General features: G+C 42.6%; 2 protein-coding genes across 3 annotated transcripts; both read right to left on the bottom strand.

The window, feature by feature from the left end:
• Positions 1-30: 30 nt before the first annotated feature.
• prkar2ab (protein kinase, cAMP-dependent, regulatory, type II, alpha, B) lies at positions 31-5236 on the bottom strand. Its single transcript, XM_069703287.1, is given in 10 exon segments — positions 31-1314; positions 1838-1976; positions 2147-2212; positions 2339-2413; positions 2532-2633; positions 2818-2971; positions 3088-3194; positions 4182-4321; positions 4449-4541; positions 4608-5236. Coding segments are annotated over 10 exon segments (1254 nt in total). The 5' UTR covers positions 4861-5236; the 3' UTR covers positions 31-1189.
• Positions 5237-7479: 2243 nt separating this feature from the next.
• slc25a20 (solute carrier family 25 member 20) lies at positions 7480-14494 on the bottom strand. Of its 2 annotated transcripts, XM_069703283.1 has the most exons (10): positions 14386-14494; positions 14144-14271; positions 12139-12231; positions 11921-12048; positions 11720-11810; positions 11397-11514; positions 10128-10200; positions 9913-10022; positions 9067-9191; positions 7480-8240 (listed from the first exon to the last, which is right to left on the bottom strand). In XM_069703283.1, the coding sequence occupies exons 2-10, from the start codon at positions 14246-14248 to the stop codon at positions 8178-8180; spliced, it is 906 nt and encodes a 301-aa protein (XP_069559384.1). In that variant the 5' UTR covers positions 14249-14271; positions 14386-14494; the 3' UTR covers positions 7480-8177. The 2 variants fall into 2 exon arrangements, with proteins under 2 accessions (XP_069559384.1, XP_069559387.1); XM_069703286.1 differs by lacking the exon at positions 14144-14271 and having other exon boundaries at positions 14386-14492.
• Between the last annotated feature and the right edge of the window lie 418 nt (positions 14495-14912).

Raw genomic sequence — 14912 nt, forward strand, 5'->3', positions numbered from 1 at the left:
ATCCTTTATTTTGTTTGTCATGTATTTTTTTTTGGCAAGAGGTTTTACGTAGCTCAAGTTTTATACATGATTTTGCTCACTTTAAATATTCGAGACACGCCTTTTACTTATTAAAAACAAGGGTTTACTTGCATACCGTATGCCACACAACAAAGATCTAAACGAACAAAAGATGGGATTAACAGATCCTGAGTGCAGATGGAAAATACTACCAGCAGCTTGTGAAACTTGTCTCCCCCTGCTGGTAGGTTTGTTCAGCATCGTGTAAACTCATTTGACGGGGATGAATGGAACATGTTCATTTATATGTAAAAGTCCTGCATGTCCGTTTTAAATAATTTACTTAGTTTACTTGACTCGGATGGACGTGCAAAATAATTTTTCTCTTTCTAAGACTGGTGCCAGTTGGAAGTGTTTCACCGTCGCGTTGCTCTTGTAAAACATTTTAGTCCAGCTCTTCAGCTATATAGTATCTGAAGATATGACTTAATCTGGTGTTCTTAGGGAAGCTCAATTATCAGATCAACAATTTTAGTCTTAAAAAAAAAAAAAAAAAAAAAAAAAAATGAGTGGAAAATATTTCATGTAGTAATAAGCCTTCACTTCTTTTTGATATTTTAACTAATATTTAACTTGACGCGGCAAAAAACACAGGTGTCACTGAAACCATTAACGATGGCTCCGCTCTCGTGAAGTGTCCGAGAAAGTCGTTCATTTCGCATAAAATATTCATCGCCATTTACAGCTGTCAGTACTGTGGCATGTCAGAAGGTCCTGTTAGCAGACCTGCAAAGACACTGAACAAAACATGAAAGGTGTGAAACTAAAACGTTGTCGCTCCATCAGTTAGTCAGAGTTCTGGTTAATGGCTCGTTCGTTGCTCAGATTATTCACTGCAATGTGCTCGATTGTTAGTTGATTAACTGAATTGATTTTTTTTTATCAGTCTTTTATCTAAGTTTAGGACATCTCTCACTTGTTGAGTTTTGTTGAACACGGTAAATCTTGAACACACCTTAAAACGTTTTTTTTTTTTTTACCTCTGCGTAGAGTACAGGGAAGAGTTTGTTTACCTCGATATAAAAACAAGAGTTAGTTATATCTTGTATTTACCTCAAAGGGGGAAAGATTATTGTTTTACATGCACTGCTACTATGTCGATTTGAAATACTGGTCGAAAGATTGCGCACTAGTGTTTCAAATCATCACTGGAGCCAAAAAGAGCCACCAGCTGGTCTTCATACTGAGAGATGTTCCTCTTCATGATGTCCATGCAGGGTCCCAGCAAACGCTCAAATGCCTGGATGTCAATCACTGGAAGAAAAAGACAGAAATTTAAATTGATTTCCTCCGGCTTTAGGCTCTTAAAAGTCTCCGTCCTCCCGTCAGTTAACGCCCTAAAACCTCATCTCTCTTCATCCAAATTACATTTTTGGACGTCCCCCCCCCAAGAGAATAAATAAATCCCCTAACGCCTTTAAGTGGTTTAGATATAACTCTACGCCTTCCTTTGCCTTCTTTCAGCCCCCGCTTTTATCTCCACCCCTCCGCCGCTCGCCTGCAGCGTGATTGGATTGGTTCCTTAAGTTTGTGACACATGAAACCCCGGCTGTCTGAATCGGTGTATTTCAAAACTGTCGAGACCGTCACTGCAGTTCCCAAACAGAAATACTCAAAAGCCGTGGCGGCGACTGCTGATTTGACTAATAATACGCCTTCTATCACACCGCGTCGTCCCAAACCGGACTTCAGCATCATTCCCTGAGCGCGAAGCTTAAAAAAAAAAAAAAATAAAATCGATGCGCCGAATGTAAACACGTCTTCGACGCAACAGTACCTAAACATCTGGTTTCTCCCACAGCATAAACCGACGCTGCTCGAGGTTTATTGGTGACCAGCGCCAGCTCTCCAAAGTACTGCCCTCTGGAGCAACGGGCCACCTCGACCTCCGTGTTATCCTGCTGGCCTGCCTTCGTCTGCAACACACAAACTAACCCCATCATTTTTTTTGCATTACCAGACACACACACACACACACACACACACACACAAAAACACATATAACCTATCTGCAGGTAGCAATCCAGCGCTGAACAATAAAGTTAGAGGCAACTAAATTCAGAATTGAGTACGGTGCTGTACCTACTTTACGTTTGATCATGATCTTCACCTCTCCCGATTCCACAATGTAGAAGCAGTCAGCCGTGTCACCCTGCAAAGTCCAGGAAGCAGCAAAAAAAAAACACAGCTTTTAAATCTAAGACGCTATTAATAGCCGATGTAACAAAAAAAAAAAAAAAAGATTTTAAGATAACGCGACAAATATAAAACGCTGTACTTGTGTGATTATGCGGTCTCCATCTTTGAGCGCGCGCGCTCCCAAAACGTCTACAATCCTCATTCTCTCCGAGAGCTAAAGTGACGAAGCGGAGGGGACACAACAGGTGAACTGCCGAAGCGTAACGTGACCCGTGTTCGTGTACCTTGTGGTGATTTGGTTTGCAATTTCAGTGCGTCTTTCGGTCGCGCACCTCGAGAGATTTCAGAAGAGGGACGCACTCGATGAAGGCCTCGTACATCCTCCTCTTCTTCGCGTTATTTTTCACAATCAGTCTGTGAAATGTGGCTCGATCCTGCCGGGGCGGGATGGGGTGGAAGGGGGAGTGGGGGGACGGGGGGGGGGGGGCAACAACCAAAGAAAATGGGAGATTTCGGTCGCATCTCAAGCTTAAATCCTTTTTGGTTCATTTCAGCGACGTGTGTGCACTTCGTCACGCAGCGGACCGGCGAAGGTCGCCGTCCTCGCTCAAGACTCACCAGGCCCCACAGGGCGCCGTCGTGCGTCGCGACGATCGTGGCGGCCCGCGGCGTGTTGTACATGAGAGCCAGCTCGCCGAAACTCCCCTTGTTGTCATATTTTCCGACGCACAGGCTCGCTCCGTCCTTCTGGACGAAAATATCATACACGCCTCTGCGGAGACGAGACGAGACGAGACGCGGAGACGGAGGTCCGAGTGAGTCCCCGACTACCTTTAAACGGCACCTCGTCGAACGAATGATCAAGAACTGGAAAAAGCGCTCACTCACTTCTCTATGACGTAGAAATTGTCCCCATCGTCTCCTTGGTCTATGATGTGCTCCTGAGGTTTCACCAACACCTCGAACATGGCGTCCAGCACCTCAGAGAACTGCTCCTGCGGGACATAAAGCGAAGCAAGTCCAATTTGTACGTGGAGATAAATCAAACATCGGTGGTTTCAATCTCATGTTGCTTTGTACTTCCGCTTATACATTTCAGAGGGGGGGGGGGTATTGATGATGATTTGACACAATGGATAATGTAATAAAACTTTTAAAAGCTTATTTAAAAGCTCCTTAAAACACATCGTTGAAGGTTAAACCAGTGTTACAAAAAAAAAATCAGCGTGTAGTCGGAGTCACGTGTCAGACGTTAACAGCTCCACAAAATAGTGATTTTTTTTTTTCTCCCCCTCCCTCCCCTCTTCTTCTCCTCACATGGTTTTCATTTCCATATGTTCAAATGATCCGATATATTACAGAAAATTAAAGATTAGAGGAAAAAAAAAGAGGGTGTGTGTTTTTTTTTTTTCTATCTTTCCTCTCCTAGTAATCATCCCACAACCCCTCCGATTTATCAGCTGGCAACAGTAACATGCCGCTTACACACTGATGCTTTACTATTAATCATCTAATGATGTGATGTAAAATCATAAAACTTGGGATTTTTCACGCAGGTTTTTTATTTTTATTTTAATGGAATTTTTTTTTTTTTTTACTTCAGTACAGGATTTGAGTACTTCTTCCACTGATAAAAAGTTTCAGGCCTCGGTTAAAACGAACTGGCAGCTTTAAGTTGTGCATTAAAAAAAAACAAAAACGTAATGCTGCTTGTTCTTGTTTGGTTTTGACTGCGAGGACAAGAGCAGACCTGAGACTCTTCACAGCACAGCAGCAGACCTAATTACCTTTTGTTCTATTCGCTGCTTTGTAAACCAATAGAATCAGCGTCAGCTGTCTGTTTCAACCTGACCCGAAAACACTGTAACAACAGGCCTGTCTCTCTTTTAAAATTCAAAAAAGAAAGAAAGAAAGAAAGAAAATAAATCATAATCAAGAGGACATCCACTTATTTCCATCCTTCCCGATTTAACCTGCTGTACCTGCTCCAGTGTTTTAAACAGTAAAATATCCCTGCACGCGTCCTGAAGCCTCCGACGCTGCTCGTCTGTTTTGGGATGCACGACCCGAGCCTCTGTGTCTTCATCCTCATCATCGTCGGGGTTGTACGCCTCGGCACAAACTGCAGCAGGATTAAAAAAAAAAAACAAAAAAAAAACCGAATTAAATTAAATAAAAAAAACAACCTACTGCGCTCATGTAACTAGGTGAACTTCATATTCATTACACATCTTGTTTCGGTGACTGACCTGAAACCCTGCGGTTGTACGTCCCGGTGGTGCACCCTGCAGAGAGAAACGGAGGTCAGTGCATCGGACAAATCCCACTGAAGCGCGAAGGAGCTCGGCATACTTCACTGTCACTGCTTCTGGGAGTTGTTGTAAAGCGTTTGGCGGTGTGATACGCACGGGTAGTGTCCTGCTCCTCCTCCTTCTCCTCCTCTTCGTCTTTATTATTTGAATTCGTTTCAAAAGTGACTCCTTTCCTTCCGGCTTTGGCGCTGCGTTTCTTGCCTCGCGGGTCATTTCTTTGGCTCTCCAGAAGGAGTGTAAAATGCTGCACGGCGAATTCAACCAAGTTAGGAGGCCTGCGACGAAGCACCGCCACTGTGTATCCCTGCAGCAGCTCTTTCAACCCGGCTGGTATCTCCACGGTGCTCATCGTTGCGGTTCAGAGGTCGGGGGCCTGGACTTTGTTAAGCTCACAACAACAACAACAACAACAACGACAACAACAACAAAAGACTTGTAGAAGACATTCAATTTCCACTGAGCTCAGTTTTTAATACCTGAAATATCAAATCTCTGGGGTCAGCAGCACTAAAAGGCCCATAGATCTGACAAACATACTTTGTGCCTGGACCGTCATCGCTGAACCAAAGTGACTCCTCCTCCTCCTCCTCTTCTCCCACTCTGCGGCTATATTGATTCCTGTATTTAGCACAGCCTGTTGGAAAGTATTGACCAGTACTTTTCACATCACATGTAATTAAAGGCTGTCCAATGGATTATGCTTCAGAACTTGATGATTTGGCAAAGATATACAGTGTGTACGGAAAGTATTCTGACCCCTTTACATTTTTCACTCTTTGTTTCATTGCAGCCATTTGCTAAAATCAAAAAAGTTCATTTTATTTCTCATTAATGTACACTCAGCACCCCATCTTGACAGAAAAAAACAGAAATGTAGAAATTTGTGCAAATTTATTAAAAAAGAAAAACTGAAATATCACATGGTCATAAGTATTCAGACCCTTTGCTGTGACACTCATATTTAACTCACATGCTGTCCATTTCTTCTGATCCTCCTTGAGATGGTTCTACTCCTTCATTGGAGTCCAGCTGTGTTTAATTAAACTGATTGGACTTGATTAGGAAAGGCACACACCTGTCTATACAAGACCTTACAGCTCACAGTGCATGTCAGAGCAAATGAGAATCATGAGGTCGAAGGAACCGTCCAAGGAGCTCAGAGACAGAATTGTGGCAAGGCACAGATCTGGCCAAGGTTACAAAATCATTTCTGCAGCGCTCAAGGTTCCTAAGAGCACAGTGGCCTCCATAATCCTTAAATGGAAGAAGTTTGGGACGACCAGAACTCTTCCTAGACCTGGCCGTCCAGCCAAACTGAGCAATCGTGGGAGAAGAGCCTTGTTGAGAGAGGTAAAGAAGAACCCAAAGATCACTGTGGCTGAGCTCCAGAGATGCAGTAGGGAGATGGGAGAAAGTTCCACAAAGTCAACTATCACTGCAGCCCTCCACCAGTCGGGGCTTTATGGCAGAGTGGCCCGACGGAAGCCTCTCCTCAGTGCAAGACATATGAAAGCCCGCATAGAGTTTGCCAAAAAACCACATGAAGGACTCCCAGACTATGAAAAATAAGATTCTCTGGTCTGATGAGACCAAGATTGAACTTTTTGGCGTTAATTCTAAGCGGTATGTGTGGAGAAAACCAGGCACTGCTCATCACCTGCCCAATACAATCCCAACAGTGAAACATGGTGGTGGCAGCATCATGCTATGGGGGTGTTTTTCAGCTGCAGGGACAGGACGACTGGTTGCAATTGAAGGAAAGATGAATGCGGCCAAGTACAGAGATATCCTGAAAGAAAACCTCTTCCAGAGTGCTCTGGACCTCAGACTGGGCCGAAGGTTCACCTTCCAACAAGACAATGACCCTAAGCACACAGCTAAAATAACAAAGGAGTGGCTTCGGAACAACTCTGTGACCATTCTTGACTGGCCCAGCCAGAGCCCTGACATAAACCCAATTGAGCATCTCTGGAGAGACCTGAAAATGGCTGTCCACCAACGTTCACCATCCAACCTGATGGAACTGGAGAGGATCTGCAAGGAAGAATGGCAGAGGATCCCCAAATCCAGGTGTGAAAAGCTTGTTGCATCATTCCCAAGAAGACTCATGGCTGTACTAGCTCAAAAGGGTGCTTCTACTCAATACTGAGCAAAGGGTCTGAATACTTATGACCATGTGATATTTCAGTTTTTCTTTTTTAATAAATTTGCACAAATTTCTCCATTTCTGTTTTTTTCTGTCAAGATGGGGTGCTGACTGTACATTAATGAGAAATAAAATGAACTTTTTTGATTTTAGCAAATGGCTGCAATGAAACAAAGAGTGAAAAATTTAAAGGGGTCTGAATACTTTCTGTACCCACTGTATATATATATATATATATATATATAGTGACGGTCAGACAATGGACCGTAACTTGTCCACTTTTCTGGTGGCTCTTGCATTTTATATTTAATATTTTTTACTGTTATTTTTATTGCTTTTTATTATTTTATTATTATTTTATTGCTTTCCTGTATGCTGCTATAGCGAAAAAAAATTCCCCTTGGGGAGTAATAAAGTAACTACCTAACCTAACATATATATATATATATATATAAAGCACAATTATGGCTAGAGTTTTTTTTTTTTTTAACAGCAAACTTATGGTGGAGTCGAAGATCTTTCGTTGAGAACAGAAGTGCTTCCTCTGATCCTTGACGTTGGCAGATTTGAAAACATCCAGGAGGAAAAAAACTTGTGTGAATTATGCTTATTTGGTGAGGTTGAGAATAAATTGTACATTCTTCCGAAATGTCCTCGTGATATTGAGAGTTTTCATAAAATGTTAGCAATGTTTTAACGATTACAGAGAGGACACATATACATATGTGTATAAAATATTCTATTATATTTATGGCAATGACACAAAAATAAGGTTCCATTAACCTAATACATATAGATAAGCATGGCTAATCAATCCGTCTCTGTTATATAGCCTTTATTACAATAATAGCATATTATTTCTCGCATCCAAACAAAAGTTAGAAAAGAAAAGTGCAAAACTAACTTCTATAGATGGATTCTGTTATTTATTTTCTCTACGCTGACATTCATATACTGTTCAATCACTCTTGCTAGAACTAATCTCAGTTTCACGTTAGACAAACAGGAAGTGAAGTTGGAGTCATTGGTCACCTCGGTGGAGCGCGACCGTGCACGACGCAGACGGTTTAAAGGCGTGTATTGCCGAGAGACCGAAACACACACAGCACGACAAAATGCACCCTTTCCCTGATACGTACACACCTGCTCACAGATAAACAAAAGGTAAGGCACAACATGTTCAGTTCACTCCTTTTCTTATCAAAAAAAAAAAAATAAAACAAAATTCCAAGAAACCGGTAAAACAAAAAGAGTGAGAACATTCGGCTGTCTGCGTGTGTTTGTGTACTGGCACTGATAATAGGGCACCAACATCTCTGCACCAAACCCTCAGCAGGTCTGACCGATCCACGTGTTCTACAGTACCACAACATTCAAAAGTAATCAAGAACATTGGGGAAAATGCTAAAAATCTCTTCTTATAGTTTGGTTCTGCGTGCGTGCGTGCGTGTGTGTGTGTGTGTGTGTGTGTGTGTGTGTGTGTGTGTGTGTGTGTGTGCGCGCGCGACGCTGGGCCTCCCTCACAGGTCCGGTGCTAACCAGTTCAGGAACTTCATAGAGAGCTCAAATCCTAAGAAACAAGCCTGAAAACAAAAGACAGAGAGAAAAAGCTGTTTAGTTTGTGCGCATAATGATGAATGGTGAAATAAATCGACTTTTTGGTTTTCTTTGACAAAATGTTCAATGTTAAAAAAAAAAAAAGTATCATTTTATAACAACAGATATACATAAATGATTACTGCGCTTTTATTTTGTAATCACATGAAATGTTGCATTCATGTGTAACGGTGGCTTTCAGTTTCATCAGTTTCAACCGGTTGAAATGAACCACGCACCTACATCTCAATGTAAAAAAAAATACTTTAAAAACAACAGATATTAGCTTTAAAGCGATTCATTCACACTTTTGGAAAAAAAAAAAATTATTCACATTCTCGACAAGAAATATAAGAGAGCATTGAAACTGAACTAATGAAACAGGTTTTCTTAGTGTAGCTTAAATTGTCTGGACAATGATCACCTGTAAAACTACGAACTGACTCGTTTTAGACTTCAGTTTTGATAAAGATTTAACAAGCGAGATCACGTGTGTTCAGTTGAACAGAGCTCAGCGACCTGTTTCCTGATGTGTTTATTTTCCTTCTTTCTCAACTCTTAGAAAATAGCACATCAGCAACAATAATCCATGTTCTTTTAATGTGTTAAAATGTTTGCACGTGTCTGTGGTTTTTTTTTAAAATATCCCGAGTACTGAAAACGTAAACCGTGTTGAATAGGGCCCGACCGATATTGGATTTTTGGAACCGATGTTGATATTGATATTATGAAGTGAAAAAAAACCGCTACCATCCGGCTGCTCTGACCTCTTCACAGTGTCACTAAGATGAATGCTAAGTGAAGCACACTCACTGCGTTCGCTGGGAAAGCTCGAAGCATGACGGCGTTGAAGCCCTTATAAAGAGAAGCCACCCCCTCCTCCCTGATCAGCTCCCGCAGGACGTCCCGGACACCGTTGGGATATTTTCCCTCAGGAGCTGAAGGAAAGACGTATTATTAAAACGCAGACAAACCATTAAGTTGTCTTAATGTCATGGAGAAAAGGGAAGACATTTTTTTTTTTTTAGAAGTAGTCAGTCAAAGGCAAATGGCAAATTTTTTTATTCTTGAAAAAAAAAAAAATAATAATCTACCAAGATTCTCCAAGTTCTCCAGACAGGTTGAAATTTAAATCTCACCACCAAATCCAGCTCCCTTTGACTTAGTAATTGTAATTATCCTGGCAGATGGATTAACAGAGAAACTTTACCTTTGCTATTTCAGCATCCTTTCTTTAGGTATGTACTCTTTCTTTACCACACAAAATTGAATTGAAGACCACGTTCAAAAAAACATAGTAACACCGGCCTGTTGAAATATCTGAAACTATAAAATAACAGAATCGGAAAAACTGCGGAGTCATGACTTTCAACAGCCAACGACAGGGTGAAGAACAAACCACTGAACATGGAGGCTGCGGCTCAGTCGGTTGCACACTAATCGGACGGTTGGTGGTTCGATCCACAGCTCCTCCTGTCCACACGCCTAAGTGTCCTTGAGCAAGACACTGAACCCTAGAATTGCTCCGGATGGTGTACCATCGGTGTGTTGTAAGTCGCTTCGGATAAAAGCGTCAGCTAAATGAAATGCAATGTGACATGCAACCAACACATAAAACAAAATCAACCATTTTTTTTTGTTTTTTTTGTTCACGCAAACCTGTTTGGAAACGAGACTTGAGTACGTCGGGTGGGATGGCGACGGCCCAGTTGAAGATTCCAGCCATCCCGCCAGCAAAGAGCACGCTGGGAACACTGAGGTCGTTATGGCTGCAGGGAGAAGACAGCGGGTCCGACTGCTCAGACGCCTCTTTATAACGCGCGGCTGTAAATACTGCGAGGTAAAAAAAAAGAAAAGAAAAAAGAAACGCTCACCTTTTCCCTGCTGGTGTGAGGAAGTTCTTCAGACACTCGTAAGACGTGAAGTACATCCCACTCGCTGGAACGTCTGAGTCACAAAACGCAAACAAAAGAAAGTCACCTCCAGAATAAGTGAAATCTTGGTTCCACGAAACCGAACTTTAATGATATGGATCAATGTGATGATTATCCAGTGTTCCCATGTACACTTACGTCATCCGACAGATGACCCACATTTACACAATGTGACACTATAATAACAAGCTCCGGGAGGATATCACGATAACACTTCAGGAAAGATTACTTAAACTCAGAAGTAATACGACGGCAGACGGCGAGAGAAATGACTGCTTTACAAGACGCCGTCATAACGCGGCAGTCTGGCAGTCGGTGGGTTGACATGTATTCTCGGCGCCGGATAATTCAGCTCTATAAGTTTAAATTAAGCTCTTCACTCCGGGGGTTAACAAACCTTCGAGTGAAGTGACCTACTTCTGCACCGGCTGGAATCGCGGTCGAGTTTCTCTGCAGTCGGACTCCTGAGGGAAAGTTTTTTAAAAGTCTGGAATTGTCTTTTCTTATTCTTAAATCTGCTGCCTGCTTTACCCACAATGCACCCGAGTAGGAGGCTCGACAGCAGGCGTTTTCGGGGTCGTTACGTCCGTGGCAGCTCGTGCAGCCCGGAGCTGGTAAACTCGCTTCTTTCCAACGCCCGGCCAACTGATCGCTGTTTCCGTCACCTTTTATCTATTATCTACAAGCAACGCTGACTCTAGGGAAGATCACGCAGTTTATCCAATTTCACACAGAAAAGTGTTTACGCAACTTCATCACACACACACAGAGACCTCCACAAATGAATCTTTAAAAATATCTTGAGGAGGTTTTGACAAACGGTACCGGTAGGGATTTAACCGGGGGAGGCAGAAGTGACGGTCCCGTTTCAGGCGATGCGCCAGCGAAGGCAGCGACTTTAACGGATACTTTTCAAAAGTAATCCTGGTAAATGTTTTACAGCATGCGGATGGAATTGTATCAACATGTTTGTTCAGGCCTCGAGGACACAAACAAAGCGGTTTGGTGATAAAAAAAAAAAAAACAACCAACAACTAACTGTAAACAGAAACTTTGTTTGTTCAGGAGAAAACGTTTTAGGGCAACTTTAACAGTGAAAATATTTTGCCACAAAGTGTCATTATAATTCACAGAGTGTGCAGAACAAACTGACCAAAGCTCGATGGACACGAAATGTGAAATGAAACCGGAAGGTTTACGACGTCTCACCTCTCATGAGAGTCAACGCGGTGCCTTTGTAGACTCCTCTGATGCCAGACTGTCTGTACAGCTGTTTGACGCAGTCCATCGGTCCGGCGTACTTCACCTCTCCCGTTGACGCCTGAATCTGCCGACGCACAAAACACCGCAACCACATCCTTTTACACTCGGGACGCAGATTTCCTTCAAACAACAACCCCCGCGGGATTTGAAAGCAGTGAAACATCCGTGGCGGGAGAGGAGCCCCATGAAATATGCCGGCGCCGCTTAGGGATGCCGAAACTAACTCGATTCGATGTTTGGATATCTGCGAAGACGCAGTGACCTCTGACCTGCAGGAGACATTTGATGCGCTCTCCCGGAGCCATGATGGCCGTGGTGAACACGCCGGACAACATCCCCGCGGCAAACAGCTGCGGTAACCTGCGGGAGAAGACGAGAGAGGGCGCGAGGCTGACGCACGTACAAGATCTCCGGCACAGAGCGTCCACGAAGCTACGATACGGACGGCGTACGACACGGCGACCACCTACGTGAGGATGTCATCCGGGGTTTTCTGCTGGAGCTTCTTGCCCAGCCCGAAGCCAAAGAAACAGACGGCGAACATGGGCGTGACTCCGATTATCGGGGCGGTCATTCCCTTGTAGAGTCCCTTCATGCCCTGCAAGTGAAGAAGACGATGCTGCGCGAGGAAGGTCGGGGGATATTTGATTTAATGGAACTGAAAGATTGCGGCGGCGTGAAGCATCACCTCTTTGGCTAAGGTCTTCTTAAAGCAGTCGATGGTTCCGGCGTACATGACGCTCTCTCCAGGTTTGGGTTTGGCTTGAGTCTGTAAACGCACCTGAGAGGGAAAGAGGAGGCCGGATTTTCCGTTTTAGTTCACTCACAAATTCACAATGCATACGTAGCTACGGTTGTAACATGTGTAAGTCAGGCTATTAAACCTTAACGATGTGCCTGTCTAGTGAACTTTAAAATGATTGTTGTTTTTAACAGCTCGGAGTCACGACGTCAACCTCGTCAGAAACCGCCGGAGTGAACTTGAGCTGCAAAAATATGTCGTCTTACCTTCAACACTGACGTTGATCAATAATCAAATGGATAAATGTGATCATGAGCGGTGTAATAAAAACTAAAGCGCGACAAAGTTAATGTCATCACATGAGGTTCATGCACACACTGCGATGTCCTTTTTTTGTTTCAATAAAAAAACATGCAAACAAATGAACTACAAGAACTTTCAAGAAGGCTGAAGGCAGTCTTCTTAGTCTTCTTAGACTAACGTGACGATATTTAGGGAGCGCGGGACCACAGATTTAGCGATGGGGAATCATGCGGAGAACGTGCTGCCGCGTCTACTCGTCCTGTAACATTACAGTTACACGTTTTAGTTGGAATCTTTCTTCCCTTTATCACCACTTCTTCCGCCCGGTCTAAAAAAAAAAAAAATCACGTGCTGCCTTCAGTCTTCTTGAAATGGATTTTCTTCATTTTGGCCGCAAGACCAGGGAGATGATTTGAGATATTAATAAAGCTGACTTGACTTGACGGTGAGAGCCGAGCTCCGAGCAGCTCACTCCAACCAAATAGTTCATTTGTTTGCACGTTTTTGTTTAAACAAAAAAAAAAGGACATGGCAGTGCGGTGTGATGCGTACCCCAAAGGGTTTGCTGTAGGTGCTGCGGTCTTGAAACATTTCATTGATGATGATCAGTCATTCAAAAGTAACTAAATTGACAATCAATGAAATATATCTAGTTAAAAGACTCGGGGACACGAGGTTCGCTGGTGTTGTTTATCTCAATTTATAAGACATGTAATATCTTTGGGTTTAAAAAAAGAAAAAAAGAAGCTATTTGAAGACAGCAGCTGAGCCTTTAGAAAGTTGTGATGACGATTACTCATTATTTTATAGACCAAACTACGATTCCAGAAAATCATCCACAGATTATTAGATGATGAAAGTGATCAGTTTGTGACAATACTGTTCCGTGTCACTGTGTTTGCCACCCATGTTTGTCTGACGGTCTAAATGTCCAGCAGAGTTCTGGCAGACAGACGCAGCGAGTGAATATCGAGCTTAGACACAACTTTAAATAAACGCCGACGTTGCTGCTGGACGAACACATTACGACGTTTAGTCAACGTTGCGTTTACAGCTTATTCTTTCACACAAACAAAAGAAAAACAACATTTAAAACAGGCTAAGAATTGGGACCCGTGCGTGTGTGTGTGTGTGCTCAGCCAGACACTCAAATTAGTTTAAAAAAAACAAAACAAAAAAACCCTGTCAGCTCACTATAATGAAGAAACTATACAGGAGAGGTCGTTTTAAAATCACCTCAAACACATCTTTAGCATGTGTGGATAATAATAATAATAATAATAATAATAATAATAATAATAATAAAAATCTATTTGTATTTGTTCACCCTCACCTATACACCTGCAGCGATACAGGTCAACATTAGGTCGGCTGACATACATCAGTCTGGCTGTAATCAAGAGTAGTAAACTAACTGTGGGTTGAATACAGTGCAAACACTCCTGCTTCAGGTGAGGTGTGTGTCTGAGCAGCAGCGAGGTGACCTGAATGTGGGTCAAAGGGCGGCCGCTGATTCTGCAGTGACATTAAAGACTAAACGTGCACACTGCTGACTGACTCGGGCCTGCAGCAAATGGCTGTTCCTGTTTATCTGCAAGGTGACCGTCTGCTGTCAGAGGTGACACGTCGAAACACAGATCGTAGTTACTTTAATGGTGTCAAGTGGATGTCCGGCGAAGACGAGGCAAACACCTCCAAAGCCTCCGGCGAAGAAGTTCTTCAGTGGACTGATCGGCTCCGGCTGTTTGGCCATTTTTTTTTTTTTAACTTTCTGCTCTGCTTGAAGAAAATAACAAAACACGACAGCAAGCATATGAATGAAACAGAGAAGAAACGAGACACGGAGAAAAATAACAACAACAAAAAAACCAGCAACAAATAACGTCTCACTTGGTCGGCTTTCCCTCGGGGAGATATGTTTGTGTCCTGCTGTCAGTGGGCTCTACCTGGACCTTTCACCCATTTATCCACCCGGACCGCTCTGACTGCAACACCGCTTTACTCCGGTGCGCTTCTGCTTGATGTCCGGGCGGAAACTTTCAACTTTCTTTGAACCTTGTAAAAAAAAAATGAATGAAACTGATCCAAAATAATAAAATAACACGAAATTTAGTTTAAAAAGTAATTATTTTATTTTAATTATATTATCTGTTTATCTGTCTGTCTATCTAATCTGGCTTGCTAGCTTCTGCTTGTTTTTAAACAAGGAATTGCAGTGCAGTACGATGCTTTCCTTAAATTTTGCCTCAAATTAGTGACCGTATCAGTCAGTGTCAGTCAGTGTATTTTCATTTTGCTTTCAAAATAATTTACCAAACAAGTGAAGATGCAGAATTTCATTTAAAATTTATACTATAAAGGAAATATAGGGGTAATAAAAGGAAAAAACAAAAACCCACCTCAAATACATATATACA

Source organism: Brachyistius frenatus, unplaced genomic scaffold (assembly GCF_029030835.1).
Source record: "Brachyistius frenatus isolate BFR_SWC_R1_liver_20210118 unplaced genomic scaffold, ASM2903083v1 Contig_45, whole genome shotgun sequence".
Taxonomy (NCBI): Eukaryota; Metazoa; Chordata; class Actinopteri; family Embiotocidae; genus Brachyistius; species Brachyistius frenatus.